Source organism: Tursiops truncatus, chromosome 2 (genome assembly GCF_011762595.2).
Source record: "Tursiops truncatus isolate mTurTru1 chromosome 2, mTurTru1.mat.Y, whole genome shotgun sequence".
Taxonomy (NCBI): domain Eukaryota; kingdom Metazoa; phylum Chordata; class Mammalia; order Artiodactyla; family Delphinidae; genus Tursiops; species Tursiops truncatus.
In genome coordinates, this window is record NC_047035.1 from 50177369 (window position 1) to 50196784 (window position 19416).

The window sequence follows — 19416 nt, forward strand, 5'->3', positions numbered from 1 at the left end:
ACCCACCACCAGTCCTTCCCATCAGGAAACTTGCACAAGCCTCTTAGATAGCCTCATCCACCAGAGGGCAGACAGCAGAAGCAAGAAGAACTACAATCCTGCAGCCTGTGGAACAAAAACCACATTCACAGAAAGGTAGACAAGATGAAAAGGCAGAGGGCTATGTACCAGATGAAGGAACAAGATAAAACCCCAGAAAAACTACTAAATGAAGTGGAGATAGGCAACCTTCCAGAAAAAGAATTCAGAATAATGATAGTGAAGATGATCTAGGACCTCGGAAAAAGAATGGAGGCAAAGATCAAGAAGATGCAAGAAATGTTTAACGAAGACCTAAAAGAATTAAAGAACAAACAAACAGAGATGAACAATACAATAACTGAAATGAAAAATACACTAGAAGGAATCAGTAACAGAATAACTGAGGCAGAAGAACGGATAAGTGACCTGGAAGACAGAATGGTGGAATTCACTGCTGCAGAACAGAATAAAGAAAAAAGAATGAAAAGAAATGAAGACAACCTATGAGACCTCTGGGACAACATTAAATGCACCAACATTTGCATTATAGGGGTCCCAAAAGAAGAAGAGAGAGAGAAAGGACCTGAGAAAATATTTGAAGAGATTATAGTTGAAAACTTCCCTAACATGGGAAAGGAAATAGCCACCCAAGTCCAGGAATCACAGAGAGTGCCATACAGGATAAAACTAAGGAGAAACATGCCAAGACACATAGTAATCAAATTGGCAAAAAAACTGGCAAAAATTAAAGACAAAGAAAAATTATTGACAGCAGCAAGGGAAAAATGACAAATAACATACAAGGGAACTCCCATAAGGTTAACAGCTGATTTCTCAGCATAAACTCTACAAGCCAGAAGGGAGTGGCATGACATATTTAAAGTGATAAAAGGGGAGAGCCTACAACCAAGATTGCTCTACCTGACAAGGATCTCATTCAGATTCAATGGAGAAATCAAAGGCTTTACAGACAAGCAAAAGCTAAGAGAATTCAGCACCACCAAACCAGCTCTACAACAAATGCTAAAGAAATTTCTCTAAGTGGGAAACACAAGAGAAGAAAAGGACCTACAAAAACAAACCCCCCAAAATTAAGAAAATGATAATAGGAACATTCATATTGATAATTACCTTAAATGTGAATGGATTAAATGCTCCAGCCAAAAGACACAGGCTTGCTGAATGGATATAAAAACAAGACCTATATATATATATGCTGTGTACAAGAGACCCACTTCAGACCTAGGGGCACATACAGACTGAAGTGAGGGAATGGAAAAACATATTCCATGCAAATGGAAATCAAAAGAAAGCTGGAGTAGCAATACTCGTATCAGACAAAATAGACTTTAAAATAAAGAATGTTACAAGAGACAAGGAAGGATACTACGTAATGATCAAGGGATCAATCCAAGAAAAAGATATAGCAATTATAAATATATATGCACCCAACTAAGGAGCACCTCAATAGATAAGGCAACTGCTAACAGCTATAAAAGAGGAAATCGACAGTAACACAATAATAGTGGAGGACTTTAACACCTCACTTACACCAATGGACAGATCATCCAAACAGAAAATTAATAAGGAAACACAACCTTTAAATGACACAATAGACCAGGTAGATTTAATTGATATTTATAGGACATTCCATCCAAAAAACAGCAGATTACACTTTCTTCTCAACTGCACATGGAACATTCCCCAGGATAGATCACATCCTGGGTCACAAATCAAGCCTGAGTAAATTTTAAAAAATTGAAGTCATATCAAGCATCTTTTCTGACCACAATGCTATGAGATTAGAAATCAATTACAGGGAAAAAGATGTAAAAAACACAGACACATGGAGGCTAAACAGTACATTACTAAATAACCAAGAGATCACTAAAGAAATCAAAGAGGAACTCAAAAAATACCTAGACACAAATGACAATGAAAACATGACAATCCAAAACCTATGGGATGCAGCAAAAGCAGTTCTAAGAGGGAAGTTTATAGCAATACAAGCCTACCTCAAGAAACAAGAAAAATCTCAAATAAACAATCTAACGTTACACCTAAAGGAACTAGAGGAAGAAGAACAAACAAAACCCAAAGTCAGCAGAAGGAAAGAAATCATAAAGATCAGAGCAGAAATAAATGAAAAAGAAACAAAGAAAACAATAGCAAAGATCAATAAAACTAAAAGCTGGTTCTTTGAGAAGATAAACAAAATTGATAAACCATTAGCCAGACTCATCAAGAAAAAGAGGGAGAGGACTCAAATCAATAAAATTAGAAATGAAAAAGGAGAAGTTACAACAGACACCGCAGAAATACAAAGCATCCTAAGAGACTACTACAAGCAACTCTATGCCGATAAGATGGACAACATGGAAGAAATGGACAAATTCTTAGAAAGGTATAACTTCCAAGACTGAACCAGGAAGAAAGACACTGTTAAAAGAAATTAAAGATGATACAAACAGATAGAGAGCTATACCATGCTCTTTTGTTGGAAGATTCAATATTGTGAAAATAACTATACTACCCAAAGCAATCTACAGATTCAGTGCAATCCCTATCAAATTACCAATGGCATTTTTTACAGAGCTAGAACAAAAAATCTTAAAATTTGTATGGAGACACAAAAGACCCTGAATAGCCAAAGTGGTCTTGAGGGAAAAAAATGGAGCTGGAGGAATTAGACTCCCTGACTTCAGACTATACTACAAAGCTACAGTAATGAAGACAATATGGTACTGGCACAAAAACAGAAATATAGATCAATGGAACAGGATAGAAAGCCCGGATATAAACCCACACACCTATGGTCAACTAATCTATGACAAAGGAGGCAAGGATATACAGTGCAGTAAAGACAGTCTCTTCAATAAGTGGTGCTGGGAAAACTGGACAGCTATGTGTAAAAGAATGAAATTAGAACACTCCCTAACACCATATACAAAAATAAACTCAAAATAGATTAGAGACCTAAATGTAAGGCCAGACACTGTAAAACTCTTAGAGGAAAACATAGGAAGAACATTCTTTCACATAAATCATAGCAAGATCTTTTTTGATCCACCTCCTAGAGTAAGGGAAATAAAAAACAAAAATAAACAAATGGGACCTAGTGAAACTTAAAAGCTCTTGCAAAGCAAAGAAAACTACAAACAAGATGAAAAGACAACCCTCAGAAAGCGAGAAAATATTTGCAAACAAAACAACAGACAAAGGATTAATCTCCAAAATATACAAACAGCTCATGCAGCTCAATATTAAAAAAATAAAAACCCAATCCAGAAATGGGCAGAAGACCTAAATAGATGTTTCTCCAAAGAAGACATACAGATGGCCAAGGAGCACATGAAAAGCTGCTCAGCATCACTAATTATTAGAGAAATGCAAATCAAAACTACAATGAGGTATCACCTCACACCTGTTAGAATGGGCATCATCAGAAAATCTACAAACAACAAATGCTGGAGAGGGTGTGGAGAAAAGGGAACCCTCTTGCACTGTTGGTGGGAATGTAAATTGATACAGCCACTATGGAGGTTCCTTAAAAAACTAAAAGTAGAATTACCATATGATCCAGCAATCCCACTACTGGGCATATACCCAGAGAAAATCGTAATTCAAAAAGACACATGCACCCCAGTGTTCATTGCAGCACTATTTACAATAGCCAGGTCATGGAAGCAACCTAAATACCCATCAACAGATGAATGGATCAAGAAGGTGTGGTACATATATACAATGGAATATTACTCAGCCATAAAAAGGAACGAAATTTGGTCATTTGTTGAGACGTGGATGGATCTAGAGACTGAGTAATACAGAGTAAAGTAAGTCAGAAAGAGAAAAACAAATATCGTATATTAACACATATATGTGGAACCTAGAACAGTGGTGCAGATGAACCAGTTTGCAGGGCATAAGTTGAGACGCAGATGTAGAGAACAAACGTATGGACACCAAGGGGGGAAAGCTGCGGGGTGGTGGGGATGGTGGTGTGATGAATTGGGCGATTGGGATTGACATGTATACACTGATGTGGATAAAACTGATCACTAATAAGAACCTGCTGTATAAAAAAAAATTAAATTCAAAAAAAAAAGACACATGAACCCCAGTGTCCATTGCAGCACTATTTACAATAGCCAAGACATGGAAGCAACCTAAATGCCCATCAACAGATGAATGGATAAAGAAGATGTGGTACATATATACAATGGAATATTACTCAGCCATAAAAAGAAACGAAATTGGGTCATTTGTAGAGATGTGGATGAATCCAGAGACTCATACAGAGTGAAGTAAGTCAGAAAGTGAGAAACAAATATCGTATATTAATGCATGTATGTGGAACCTAGAAAAACGGTACAGATGAACCGGTTTGCAGGGCAGAAATTGAGACACAGATGTAGAGAACAAACGTATGGACACCCAGGGGGGAAAGTGGTGGCAGGGCTAGTGGTGTGATGAATTGGGAGATTGGGATTGACATGTGTACACTAATACGTATAAAATGGATAACTAATAAGAACCTGCTGTATAAAAAAAAAAAAAGAGATTAGGAGTCTGTACATGTGGGGGGCAGGAAATATATGGGAAATCTCTGTACCTTCTGCTCAATTTTTCTGTGAACCTAAAACTGCTCTAAAAAATCAAGTCTACTAAAACAAAAATGAAGCATTTAAACTCACATCTAAACAGTGCTTTACAAAAATTATTGAGCACTTCCTGAATATAAAACAGCTAAACCTGTTGCTGTTTTGTAGCTTTATGTGATTTTGATGGGATTTGGTTGTGAAATTAAGATGTGAGAATCTCGCTGATCTGTATCAAGTATTACCTTGCCATTTGAGAATAAAACAATTTATAACCTCCCCCAGGAAGGCATGCTAATTTTTAACATGTGTTTCTCTTTTTATGTACTAACGAAAAGCTCTTTCACACTTCAAGGTTGGTGTAAAAAAATAAATAAATAAAAGCACATATGAGCCCCTGACCCCACTGTGGATTTAGTCAAGATGTAAAAACAATATTGATTGTGGAGTTTGGAAAACAGGATTATTGGTTTCGTGGCAGTACTGAAATCTGGAGTATATGGAAGATTCCAGCTAATCAACTGGAACAACAATCGTCTGTCATGTATCCTTGTCAGCACTTTAAAGATAGAAAAAAAATAGAAACATGGACCCATGGTTCTTTATATCATGCCTAACTGTTAAAAAAGAAACAAAAAACAGAACAACTCTTCATAAGTCATAAACGTTCAGGATGAATCTGGATATTGTTCTGTGTACCTGACCGTGTGATCCTCACGTGTCTTGGAATGAGGTGGATGAAGTATGTGTGTATAGATAATCAAATTATGTATGCATATTTTTGTGTCTTATAAGTGAAGAAACTGGTTAAGGTAATTCTCCAAGGTCGTACAACTTAAAGAGTCCCCTCCTCCCAGATCTGACTCAGAACTGGTATGTTTCTGTTCAGTTTAACTGACATTTTCTTCTTTACTATGTGCCGAACACTATGTTGGGCACTGCAGATATGAAAGTGAGTAAGACAGAGTTGTCATCCTGAAGGAAGTTGTAGTATAGCAGAAAATACAATTTTAATACAGTGATAAGTTTTCTGATAGAACTGATACTCTGTCTTGTGCCAAGGTAAGGGAGAGCTTTTAGCTTACTCTGAAAGTCTAGGAAAATCTTCTCAGAAGTGAACCCCTCACTTGAAACATGAATAAATAGTGTAACTCATAAAAGAGGTATATCCTACTTTTCTCTGAGTCCTCTGCAGTAGTGATCTGCTTTATAGAATGCCACATTATATTTATCAATGTCTAGGTGTATTGATATTTAGGGGTGGCAATACATAGTAGAAAATATACTCTGGTTATTTCATAGAAGTGTCTTGAGTAAATTCCTTCCTTTTCCCCCAACTTCACCACCACTACCAAGAATGGGTGGCGAAATTTCCATGGTATAGGGTCACATCTGTTTCTTCCAGGCCCTCCAGAAAGAAACAGTTTGTCAGGGGAACTCGGAAAGGGCTTCTTGGACCAGATCTCTTTAAGAAGAAAATTAAGTGCCCCTAGGGGAAGTATCTTGGAAAATTTTAAACTGCCTCTGTAAACTTTGAAGGATAGCTCTTGACAGTGCTTGCTGTGGGTAAATCCTGACTGCCTCCTCTGACCTTAGCTGTGGTGATCCGCCTGCCTTTTCTTTAGCACTATTGGTCAGGCACACGTTCCTCTGTTCCTCTAGCCTCCTGACTGACTTCCAGCTCCCAACTTTCCCTGACCTGCTTGCCTGGTTCTTTTCCAGACACCTGACCTGCCGTAACCTCAGATTCATCCTCTGACCTGCTAACCTGGACAGTGCACGCCCAGCCTGCCGGCTGACAGACACAGTCAGCCTGTCCCCCAACCCTGCCCTGGGCCAGAGTGTCTGACTGCTGGGCAGCAGTGACTCGCTCCACCTTCCCCCCACTACACATATAGGCAGGGCACACCAACATCTCATGAGGATGGTCACAGCCAAGGCTAGAAAGGGAAGGAAGAAGGAAAACCTGTTAGGGAAGGTCTGGGGCGGGGGAGGAATCTAGTAAGTTTAAAGACAGCCCTCAAAAGTTTAGTCAGTCAGTAAATAGTTGAGTGCTTCTGTGTGTCAGGCATGTGCTGGGTTATAAGAGTATAAGATGAATAAGGAGGATATTTGGGATTATAAAAAACTATTGATATGAAACACTTTTACAGCATGTTTTTATCACCCTGTTATCATACTTGTCACATAGTTTTTATGCTACGTAAGGAAGTTTTTTGTAACTAAACTCTTATTTTTTGTGGCTAAACTCTTAGTATTATCCTAAGTTAGCTTCCAAGGTTATTGTACCCCAAATACCATTTGTAGTTTAAAGTTGAATTATACTTATTTGACCTGCGAATTTAGGGATTTCAGGCAATGTAAGTTCTAATGTAAAATCTTACATGTGATTGTATTGAAACAGAAGGAATGATTTCCTGTTCTTGGCAAATGCTGTCATATTCTGGAAGCAAGACTGTCAGGAAAATGATGAAGTTTGCCAAATGTTATGTTCAGTTTGTGAAAAGAGGCTGTGAGGCATTTTGTGAGCCTTCACCTTTAGTGTCATCTGGCCATTTGGAAGCATTGGTCAGGGATGGGTGGCAAAGTCAAAAACTTTTAAAGGCCAAGCAGGTAAATGCACTGGGGTAGGGGTGGAGCAGTGAATACAGATGAGATATTTAAAATAATATTATCAGATATCATTGTAAAACTGCAACAACAGTGCAGTCCTGGCCAAACAGGAGGATAGAGCATTTACCTGTCGTGCTCAACTTCTGGGTGCCATTTATCCTGGGAACCAGGCTACGCTCTTAGGGGCAATTGATTGGGAGAACTGATATACTCTTATATACAATAAGGCAACAGAAAATGGTGCCATTTCCAAGGATTCACCAAAATGTAGTCAATACTTTGTGAAATGCTACTTGTTTCCTTTTCTTCAGAATTAGAAAAGCCAATGCACATTCAATACTTATTCCAAAAAATTAAATAGGTATGGTTGTAGATCATTCATTTATAGAGTTTAAACATGTTTTGAGTGACAACACACACACACACCCCAACATAGCAACAAAAGACCCAGGCTATTAATTTCTCATATTACCTGAAGAGAAAGTTTGAATTGACCACATAAAATCTCCATTCAGTAGTTGTAGTCTTGAAGATAGATTCTGCAGCAAATCAAATCAACACTCGGCAAACACTGTGAACAACTCTGAGCTCTCACTGAGTGTGCATGACATCTAATATACTACTGGGAAAAATCTCTACAGTTTGTTTAAAATATAATTGGTGATACACTATTTGATTTACAATCAGATATGAATCAGAATCAGATAGGGTAAGGTATAAATAAAACAGAAAAACTCATTGTAGCAGCTGGAAGAGCCTGGAAAAATTAACTCCCCTAAGGAGGAGAATTATTTCCTGATTATAGAGGTTTTCTTATTTAGCTAGTATTATTTCTTTTATCTGTTAGACAAATTATATATGTATTCAATTTCAAATTTAGGCATTGAATTGAGCACTTTTATTTTTCTTTAAGACTATCAGATGTTTGCCAGGAAAGGCTAATTGTGTGTTATCCATCAATATAAACAATAAAAAAATTCAGCCAAAAATCAAATTTATCGCACAACCTATGCTCAGTGGTTTTTAATTGTATTGTCTTGCTTTTTTCACAATTCTGTGCCAGGGTCTAATGGCTATTGATTGTCCTCATACTGGCATTGTGGACTATCAGCAGGTGGCTTTGTCATTTGCCCAGGATTTCCAAGAAGCAGGTGGCTCTGTTTTGACCAATTTTGAAGTAGAAGATATTAAAATGGCTAAAGAAAGTCCTTCAAGAAGTAAAGATGGTAAGCAATCCTTGTCTTTTCTTTTGAATACTGAATTGACTTCTGAACAAACTTGGGACTGTTTTTGGCTAGGGTAGTGCTGGCAAGAGGGCCACCAGAAGCTAGGCTACAGTAAGGGCCCAGAGCTGGAGGCAGGTACAGAAGGGGTGAGGGTGAGACCGGATATGGGAGAACTGGGACTTCTAGTGAGTCTTGTGCTGATAGAACTAGGCATTGATGGGACACTTCTGACTAGTGCTAAATCCCGAACTGCCAAGGCTGTTTATGGAAAGTTAGCCTGCAAACACTTCCCTATCCAGGTTAGTCAGAATCCCCTGGGAGTGCTTGTTAAAAATGCAGATTTTAGCATCACCCAGTCTTACTGAATCAGACTGTCTGGGGATAGGACATGACTCAGCCATTCTGAATTCCCCCTCCACTCCGCGCCCCCCCCACCCCAGTTCCTTCATTGTAGCCTGTACTTAGAGTTTGTTTTGTTTTGCTTTGGGGACAATTTTTTTTTTTAAACCAAATGAATTAGTTTTTAAGCCTTAAATTCATTGTTGGGAAATTTGAAGGAGAAAAAAAGTAGTGTTCAGTTCATTCTTTCTTGACAGGTTTTTAAGGAGATCTGGGCTATCAGAGTCATTCTCCCAGTGTCCTTTTAAATTCTAAGATGATGAGCAAAATTGTTAAATAATTGAGATTGTTAGACAGGTAGCATAATCAATCAAATCTATGATATAAGTAAGTAGATCATATTTTTTTTACCTGCTGTACATATGCTTTATAGGTCTTTGAGATCACATGTATCTGATTGGGAACTAATTTTATAAATAGTTTATCATTGGAAATTCTGTGTTGTGATAACTCTTGCTTCTCTATACAACTTAGAATCCGCAAGGATTCAGATAACCAAGACTTGAACAAGTGTCATAGCATTAGTTCTGTGAGAAAATGCATACTGATTTATGATGATCCGTTTTATAGCCTGTTTTCTAGGATTGCAGTTCACAGAAAAGCTGGGACTGTCTATTTTGGAGCTGGGGTGGGGAATGGTTTATAAGTATAGATTAAATGAATTAAAATAAAATATGCTAAAAACATGCCAGAGTTTTGTATATTGTCAAATATGAACTAGTTTAATCTTGTTACTTGGTAAAAAACTTTAGAATGAAAAGTAGGAGGCAATAATGGTTATGACAGAGACAATCCTTTAAATGATTACTAGAATAATGTTTACTTAATGTAGGCTTTCTTTTGCTAAAAATAAATCTTTCACTAATTTTTTTTCAGGGATGAAATACCCAGTTGTTATAAGGAATACAAAGGTAAAGATTCTTAAGCAAAACTACTTTAATCTACTTTATCTACGGTCATCTCCTTTCTTAAAAAGCTGAATTAACCACAGTGCTGTATCTTATGTCATTGAATGAAATTTGTCTAATGTAAAAGTTATTCTGAGAGAAATCCTGTGAGAGCAGTGTAACAGCTTTCATTCTAAGAAGGGTTTCAACTTGGAAATGTCTTCATGAAGTGTTTGTGCCAGCAAAGGATAGGATTATAAGCACTTAGAGTAATAAAAACTGATAGCTTTATTGCTCTGCCTACTTATCTACATTAACTTATTAACTGTCTGCTAATGAGAAGACTTTGGGGGCAGGGAGCAGGTTGTGCAGAGAGAGATGGACTACTTTTCTTCATCTTCTCATAGTCTAAAACAAGTGTTATTGAATGGCATAGAAGCATTTCGTTAGCTGTATGTTCATTGAACGATCAGAGTTCAGTCAGGAGAGTAGAGTCATCAATGAGTATATTATAGGAATTAGGCCTTACACATTTTTTAAAAATATTTATTTATTTATTTTGGCTGTGCCGGGTCTTAGTTGCGGCATGCGGGATCTTCACTGTGGCATGCGGACTCTTAGTTGCGGCATGCATGCGGGATCTATTTCCCTGACCAGGGATCGAACCTGGGCCCCCTGAATTGGGAGTGTGGAGTCTTACCCACTGGACCACCAGGGAAGTCCCCTTACACAATTTTTAAAGGATCTGGGGAAGTGCAGGTTCAGAAGGGGAGTTGGTAGATCAGAGGCATCTCCAGCCAGTCTGAGAAGCCACATGTGTCTAGCTGCTGAAGTGGGAATGCAAGCAGGAAGCTCATGAGGAGATATGGGGGGCTCTTGCCTCTGTCTGTACCCAAGCAGTGGGCTGGAGCAGTGCCTGATCAGTAGGAGCAGTAGTTGGGAAGCTGAATGTGGAGCTGTAATTTACTTTGCAGTGGGTGTTTGTCACTTCGTTGGACTAGAATGACCTTCAGAGAATAGTGGCTGCTGCTGTACTTCTGCCTGCCAAACCATATGCAATTCCTGTTTGGTCAGCTTTAAGCTGGAACCGTATAGGGAAGAATTGTTGTTCCCAGCTTAACCAGATCGACACAGTATAACCCCCTGCAGTCCATCCCTTTTCAACTTGGCATCCATTCACACCCCTTATAACCATATTTAACTTCCAAATGAAGAGAGTAGAAAGATTATGCTTCCATCCAGAAGGTGCAACTATCTTCCATACACCTGAAGACATGCTTACTCTCCAAAAAAGATACGAAGTCTACTTTATTGATCATGAATGTTCATTTCTTTTCTAGCTGAGTCACTCTCCCCCTTTGAGATCCTGCAACTTAAATACTGAGATAAAAGGTTAACCACAATTTAAGCATCTTATATTAAATCAGTAGTTCTCAACGGGAGGCAGTTTCTCCTCCTAGGAGACATTTGGCAATGTCTGGAGACATTTTTATTGTCACATCTAGTAGAAGGGGGGCAATGCTACTGGCATTTAGTGGGTAGAGGCCAGGGATTCTGCTAAACATCCTACAATGTGAGAGACAGGCCCCCAGAACAAAGAGGTATCTGGCCCCAAATGTCGATAGTACTGAAATTGAGGTGTTAGACAGTGTGGAAGTGACAGAGATGGATGTGTTAGTCGTCTAGGGCTGCCTTAACAGAACACCACAGACGGGGTGGCTTTAACAACAGAAATTTATTTTTTCACAGCTCTGGAGGCTAGAGATCTAGGGTCAAGGTGCCATCAGGGTTGGCTTCTGGTGAGATCTCTCTTCTCAGCTTGTGGATGACTGTCTTCACACTATGTCCTTACGTGGCCTTTTCTCTGTGCGTGCACATGTGCAGAGAAAGAGCAGGAGAGAGCAACCTCTGGTATCTCTTTGTCTTATAAGAACACCATTCCTATTAGATTAGGGCTCCACTTTTGTGACCTTATTTAACCTTAATTACCTCCCTAAAGGTCCTGTCTCCAAATACAGTCTCGTTGGGCGTTAGGACTTCAACGTATGGATTTAGGGGAGACACAATTCAGTCCGTAATAATGAGGATAAAGAAATAATTGGGTAATTTATAGACAAATATATTTATTTCAAAATAAGAAAGAATTACCCATAGCTACTACACTCCTCATTTCTGTCACCAGACATGTGGTCATAGCTGATATTTATAATTTCCTTCTTCCACTACTCATTCCATAGTCCCTTTGCCCTTGGCAAGCATCTCAGCTGGTCATGGTTCCTAGTTTGGTGGGGTAACTCAAACTTTCATTCCTGAAGTGTCTGTGCCATTCGAAGCCCTGCCTGTTTTGGGTTGTGGTACTTTCCATTAAGTTTTATAATAATATGTGGGAAAATTAAGGCATGTCCCAGGAGAGCTACATTCCAGATGTACTCCTCTTTATCATCCCTGAGCCCTCTCTGTGGTAGCAACTCAGTTTCTCCTTGAGAGTCAGAATCAATTACCCCACTCAGTGCAGTAATCCCCTCTGCCTATTGATCACTGGCAGGGGGAACCCAAAGTGGCCAAGTGTGGCAGTATCAATTTCTAACTTAATGCAACCATTGCTTATTCTCTAATGGAAGCCTTTTTCCCTTGGGAACTAAGACCTCTAGACCATCAGAGCCAAAAGTTGTAGGGATAGGAAGCAAAAAATTTTACTGTAATAGTAAGGAGCTACTCCCATTTTCTACCTCTTGATTTCCAGACCTGTGAATCCTGGCTATGGGAGAAACAACACCATATATTAGTCACTGGTTTAGAGCATGTAGAGAATCCTGGAAGACCTTGCCCCAGGCCTGTAGGTGTTGCCAGCCAACTAGTGCTGTTATTGAATCTTCAAAAGCCCATTCTACTTTTTGTCACCCAGCAGCTTCAGGATTGTGGGGAAAATGATAAAATCAGTGCATTACACAAGCATGAGCCTATTGTTATACTTCATTTCCTGTAAAATAAGCTCACTGATCAGAAGTAATTCTTCTAAGTAAAATACCATAACAGTGAATAAGGCATCCTATAAATTCACAGATGGTGGTTTCCATAGAAGCATTGTGGGCAGGGAAGACAAATTTATATCCAGAGTAAGTGTCTATTCCAGTGAGCACTGAGTGCTGCCTTTGGTTTTTGATTGAAGTGGTCCAGGGACCATATCAGTGGCTCTGTTGATTCTGCTGTTGGCAGATTGAACATTCAGCAGTGGTTGTAAACAGATCAGCTTTGGTGAGTAAGTCCATGTTGCTGAACCCTTGCATTACCTCCTTGCTGCCATAACCATTTAGTTTATGAAACCATTGGGTAAGGACAGGGGTACCTGGGGAAAGAGGCTAGCTAACGTCCACAGAGCAGGTCATCTTGTCTACTGATTATTAAAATCTTCCTCTTCCATGATCACTCTTCAGTGAACATTCATATAGTACTGAAATATCTTTTTTATCTGAGCCCGTTTGGAGAGGTCCATTCACATACCTTTTCTCCAGAGCTCCCTTTTCTGACCATCCAGCAAACCATTAGTCATTGCACATGAAGCAGTGTAAATCCATACTTCTAGCCATCTCTCCTTCTAGGCAAGATAAATAACCAAGTATAACGTTCAGTGTTCTTCCCCCTGGGAAGATTTCCCTTCACTGCCGTCCTTCAGGGCCACTCCCGAGTGGGGCTCTGGTGCTGTAGCTGTTCATTTTCAAGTGGCGCCAGAATGTTGTGCAGAACCATTTGTAAACCAGGCCTGTATTTTTTTCTTCCTTGGTCAGCTGGTGACAGAGAACTTTCCATGGGGCCATGGGGGCAGGCTGAGAGGGAGGAGATGATTTAGCAGTAGAGGTCATGGGAATTTGAGCCACTTGCCTGCACAATTTATGTGTGCCTACAGGACCTATACAACCCTTATCTTGTATATTCCACTTCCTCTTGATGACAGAGTGCTGTGTACACACCCAATTTTGCAGCTTGGTGAGTCAGACAATACCTAGTTCATAATGGGTAGTTCACATGGTAACTTGGTGACCTGTGGTCGAGTGTTGAGCCAAAGGCAGAAGCACTTTCTCAAAAGGAGGCTAATTACCTGCAGAGGATGGTATAACTTTCCTCCAAAATCCTATGGTTCTGTACTGATTCCACCTCTAGGGGCCTACCATGGTCTCCGTAAAACATCACTATCAGCCACACACTTCAGTTACCATCAGAGCTGCTGGATCATGTGGCCCGAGTGGCAGAGCAACCAGGGTCTCCATTCAAAAAAGGATTAAAAAGCAGAATGGTTGGCAGCGGTGGAAAGTGCAGGCCCAGCGTGGAGGAGCAACAGTGTGAAAAAACATTTGAAGTGAAGGAGGAGTAAATCCTGTAAAGCTGATGTCTCCAGTGACTTTAGAAAAGAAATAGAAAATCATCATAAGCTTTCTCTGCCTGAAGATTTCTTTTTTATATATATAAATTTATTTATTTTATTTATTTATTTTTGGCTGTGTTGGGTCTTTGTTGCTGTGTGCGGGCTTTCTGTAGTTGAGGTGAGCGGGGGCTACTCTTCATTGTGGTGCGTGGGCTTCTCATTGCAGTGGCTTCTTTTGTCATGGAGCACGGGCTCTAGGTGCGCAGGCTTCAGTAGTTGTGGCATGTGGGTTCAGTAGTTGTGGCTCGTGGACTCTAGAGTGCAGGCTCAGTAGTTGTGGCACACGGGCTTAGTTGCTCTGCGGCATGTGGGATCTTCCCAGACCAGGGATCGAACCCCTGTCCCCTGCATTGGCAGGTGGATTCTTAACCACGGCGCCACCAGGGAAGCCCTGCCTGAAGATTTCTATCACTTCTGGAATTTCTGTGAAGAACTAGATCCTGAGAAGTCAGCGGATGCACTTTTCTGCAAGCCTTGGCCTTTGATTAATGGGTCTTTACGAAGTATAAAATGAACAAAAAATCAGCAAGCCCAATATTAACCTTCACTGGAGATTTTACTATGACCCTCCTGAGTTCCAGACTGTTATTACTGGAGATAATAAAATTCAGTTCCATGTGGGGTATTTCAGGGAGTCTCCTGATGAACCTCCTGTATATGTTGGTACAGATGGAGCAAAGAAAAATTGTATAATTGATCAAAATGGAGATAATGTGTTTGCCGCAGTCAAATTTGTTTTGATGAAAAACTTAAGTAACATAAAAAGAAAACTAGTCTCTTGAAAAACATAGATGAAAACTGCACAGAAGCAGCCAGAGCACTGGGTTACTCATTGGAACAGAGAACCATGAAGATGAAACATAGAGATAAGAAAGTCAAGACAAAGACTTTTCATGATGCAGGCTTAGTTGTCCCAGTAGATGAAAATGATGCTGAGTACGGAGAGCTCCCTGAAACGGATGCCAACTTCAAGGGAATTTGCAAGACAATTTTTGAAGCACAAAGTGATGAGAGACTAAAAGCTTTTGCTCTCATTCAGCGATGACTTTTGTGCAGTTTGCTAGTGATGAATGTGATTATGGGATGGGGCGTAAGTGGGAATGGACTTCCTTGTTATGGTTCAGACTATTGTCATAAAGTTACCTGCCAACTTTTACCTCTTACCTATACTCTGTTGAAGAGAAGTCTCTTTGCAGAAATTATTGAAGATTTTCTGGTAAACAGGAGTAAAGAAAACACAGACCAACTTGCAGCATGAATGAGAATTGGCTTTCTTTGGTATATAATACTTTAAAGCATTAATATTAAACCTGTGATTTTTTTTAAGGAGTACATAAAATAAACTGATGGAAACGTTTACTAAAAACTTTTATAAAGCTAAAAAATAAAAAAGATTAAAAGTCTGCTTCTGCCCCTGCCCTCATCTAAGGAACATTTTCACTAGAGTACGGCATCATGTGATGCAGGATATGCAGGGGCCTATGGGATACCAGTGGATATGTATTTCACCCAAATTTGCTATAGTTGTTGCTTTTATTTTGACATTTTCTTTTAGTATAGTTAAATAATATAATTTAAAATATAATTTTAATATATTTTTTAAATTATAAAATATAATTTAAAATTTTGAGGGACTTCCCTGGTGGCGCAGTGGATAAGAATCCGCCTGCCAATGCAGGGGACGTGGGTTCGATCTCTGGTCCAGGAAGATCCCACACGCCGCGGAGCAGCTAAGCCCATGCGCCACAGCTACTAAGCCTGCACTCTAGAGCCCACGAACCACAACTACTGAGCCCATGAGCCACAACTACTGAAGCCTGCACACCTAGAGCCTGTGCTCCACAACAAGAGAAGCCACCGCAGTGAGAAGCCCATGCACCGCAACAAAGAGTAGCACTCGCTCGTCGCAACTAGAGAAAGCCCGCGTGCAGCAACGAAGACCCAACACAGCCAAAAATCAGGTAAAATTAAATCTTTAAAAAAGTAAAAAATAAATTAAAAAAATAAATACATGGAATTGTTTTAAAAAAATGAAAAAATAAAAGTTTGAGTCAACTTATCAAGTTGAATATTTACGCTTTTATGACAGGTTAAAAGAAAATGAATTTTTAAAATAAACTTTTGGGGAGAGGATTTGCAAACTAAAGATTTATAGATTGCATATGGGGAAAAATTCTTTCACTTATGAAATAGCAACAGTAATGCATAGTTTATTTTTTTAAAGAAATTTATGTTTGAACAAATAATTCAATGTAAATTCAGTATTTCAATTTTGGGTGTGAAATAAATGTGTTATTGAATTTAATAATTGTTTCGTGTATAGCATAAACTGATTTCAGAGATGTATGACAGTTTTTAATAAATTTTTTCTTCAGAATTTTTCCTTGAGCTTTTTTTTTTTTTTTTTTTGGCTGTGTTGGAGTCTTCATTTCTGTGCAAGGGCTTTCTCTAGTTGTGGCAAGCGGGGGCCACTCTTCATCGCGGTGCTTGGGCCTCTCACTATCGCGGCCTCTCTTGTTGCGGAGCACAGGCTCCAGACACGCAGGCTCAGTAGTTGTGGCTCATGGGCCTAGTCGCTCCGCGGCATGTGGGATCCTCCCAGACCAGGGCTCGAACCCATGTCCCCCGCACTAGCAGGCAGACTCCCAACCACTGCGCCACGAGTGAAGCCCGTTCCTTGAGCTTTTAAGAGAGAACTTCTAGGTTATTGCATTCTGGTACCATTCTATAAATTCTCTTATCTTTACATTTATAAAGCTCCTCTTCAACAAAGAGTTGCTGAACTTTAAAGTAGTAACTAGAAGATTTATATCACATAAAGAATTTTTTTGTACTTCTGGTATATAACTCTAGATGAACAGGAAAGATACCAACCTACTTCTGTTTTTGTTGACATGGTCCTTTGACTTCAAGCGTCTTAAAACTTTCATGGTTTAGTCTAGCTAATTTGAATTCACTATAAACAAGTTTCATCTGATTTTTGTCATCAGTGTGACTTGTATAACTCATGAAAAGATGCTTATCTTGGTAGCTAAGCAAAAATAGGAAGCACGCGGAGATAAAATAAGGCTGAATCAGTAAGGGCTACAAAGAAAGAAAGAACGTTGAGGCAGGTGAGAACTCCAAGGCTTCAGAAATAGGTCCTCGGGGAAGGAGATCTAGGAACAAGAAATTACCTGAAGCAAGAAGGTGTTAGTTGTCTCCTCTGTAAGAAATAAAGCGATAGAAATTAGAGTGTGGTGGTGAATTAGAGTTAAATGAAATCATTTAGGAAATAAGAGTTGCAAATTGGCTAACCCTGGCAGAGTAAACCTAAAAATATGCAGATGATAATCACAAAATAAAATTTATGAGAAAACACAGCCTAAGATTAGCAGTCTCCTAGTCATTAAAGCAAACCTTGACTGTAGTGTGCGTTCTCAGTAAATGTGGGTTGAATGAATGAGTTTTTGAAAGTAGCTTCAGTTTGCAAAGTAGATACTGATCAGGAAGCAGAAATTGGTTGGTGGGTAGGTTACAGTGGGAATTGTGCAAGGTTATTGAGTAACAAGATCAATTACTCCTACCTAAGACAGGAGAAGCTATCTGAAACACAAAGGAAGCCAAATTGGTTGGGGCCACCTAAACGAAGTTTACTACTTCATGCAACAAGTACTTAAGTTCCGTGCTAGGTGTTAGTAAAATACGGGTGTATGTGTGTGTGGCTTGTTGGGTATCCTCACTAGGTCAACCACTGTATCTCTAGACTAAAGTACAAAATTTAAGGTACATCCTCTTGTGTGCCACTGCCCTAAGTTCCTACCTGCCACCTAAATGCTGAAGAACTTATTTTGCTGATACTTGTTTTAATTTCCTCTTTTAAAAGGAATAAAAAGGAAGAAGTCCATATCTGTGCCCTTTATTGTCTTTTCTATCATCTATCCGCCCTCTCCCTCTCCCCCTCCTCCACCTAATCTTTCTACTTCCCACAAGTCACTGTTCTTTTCTCTTGCACTAGGGAGAGGAGGTTCGATGTCAGTATGTTGTGACATGTGCAGGACTTCACTCAGACCGTATTTCCGAGTTGAGTGGCTGCAATCCCAATCCGCGAATTGTACCATTCCGGGGAGATTACCTGCTCTTGAAGCCAGAAAAACGCTATCTTGTAAAAGGGAATATTTATCCAGTAGGTAGTACTTCTGCCTTCTCAAGATGGTTGTGGGCAAAAAGGGGAATGAAACAAAAACTTTTCCCGGGGTGAGAAGTAAGATATTTTGAAGGGCTTTTGGTGCAATCATTCCACCTGTTTCTCTTGTGGTCGAATCCCCAAATCTTTATTCCGATATCATAGTCATTCAATTATAATGACTTGCCCACAAGTACAGGAAAGCTTGAGTGCACCATGGGAAGGGCTGTGAAGAAAGAACCCAATTCTTCCACTTCTCTGGTGGAAGGAGTACTCATAACAGAACTTTTCCTTATAGCATGCCCAGATGCCAACCCTCTTTCTCAGTTCACTGTCTATAAGTGCAGAAAAGGGGATTTGGCCACTGTGTAGTTTCATGGTGTAGCGAAGACAGAGCCGTTTAAATGAAAAGCTCATTCTTCTGTCTGGAACTACTAGGTTGAACAACCAGTATTCAGCTATTTAATGTTTTTGACCTTGCCAAAACTTCCATTTCATCTGTTCCAAGTATTGCATTCCCACTTTACAAAAGCCTGTGCTATGAAGGTGTGTTTTTTTCCAGCAGCTCTGATTTTATTTGCCACCCACATATATCCCTACTTGGGGAGGGTGGAGGTGGGGAATAACCTAAAGTAGGACAGTTGTTTTTTTTCTTTACCCAGAAAGAGGAATAGATGGGACAATGTACCTTATTGTCATAGCATCAGGTTTCCTGTGTGGCATTTCTAGGCAGAAGCATGTAAATAGAAAAGTATTATCTGAGTACAGATCAAAAGTAATGCAAATCAGATGCATGGGAAGAAAATGTTTTATATTACCAGTTGAATGTTTGCATGTGTAATAAAATGCAGTATGAAATGGGGCTAATAGTTCTTTGCTCTGTTAAATCCATAGGTCCCAGATAGCCGATTTCCTTTCCTAGGAGTTCACTTCACACCAAGGATGGACGGCAGTATTTGGCTAGGGCCGAATGCAGTTCTTGCCTTTAAACGAGAGGGTTACAGACCCTTTGACTTCAGTGCCAGAGATATTATGGATATAATTATCAAGAGGTAACTTTATTTCCTTAAAAAAATGATTTTATGTG

General features: G+C 39.4%; 1 protein-coding gene and 1 pseudogene across 6 annotated transcripts in view; both read left to right on the plus strand.

Moving 5' to 3' along the window:
* The window catches only part of L2HGDH (L-2-hydroxyglutarate dehydrogenase), a 50107-nt gene that overhangs the window by 19470 nt on the left and 11221 nt on the right, over positions 1 to 19416 (plus strand). For 3 of the 6 annotated variants that reach the window (XM_033851160.2, XM_073800495.1, XM_073800496.1), the window contains 4 exons: positions 8296 to 8458; positions 9734 to 9768; positions 18162 to 18329; positions 19224 to 19381. In XM_033851160.2, the coding sequence (XP_033707051.1) occupies positions 8296 to 8458; positions 9734 to 9768; positions 18162 to 18329; positions 19224 to 19381 (524 nt within the window). Of the gene's footprint in view, positions 1 to 7023; positions 7233 to 8295; positions 8459 to 9733; positions 9769 to 18161; positions 18330 to 19223; positions 19382 to 19416 lie in introns of all 6 variants that reach the window. The other 3 variants (XM_073800493.1, XM_033851161.2, XM_033851162.2) reach the window with 3 other exon arrangements.
* Positions 13904 to 15789, plus strand: LOC101337697 (histone PARylation factor 1-like; annotated as a pseudogene).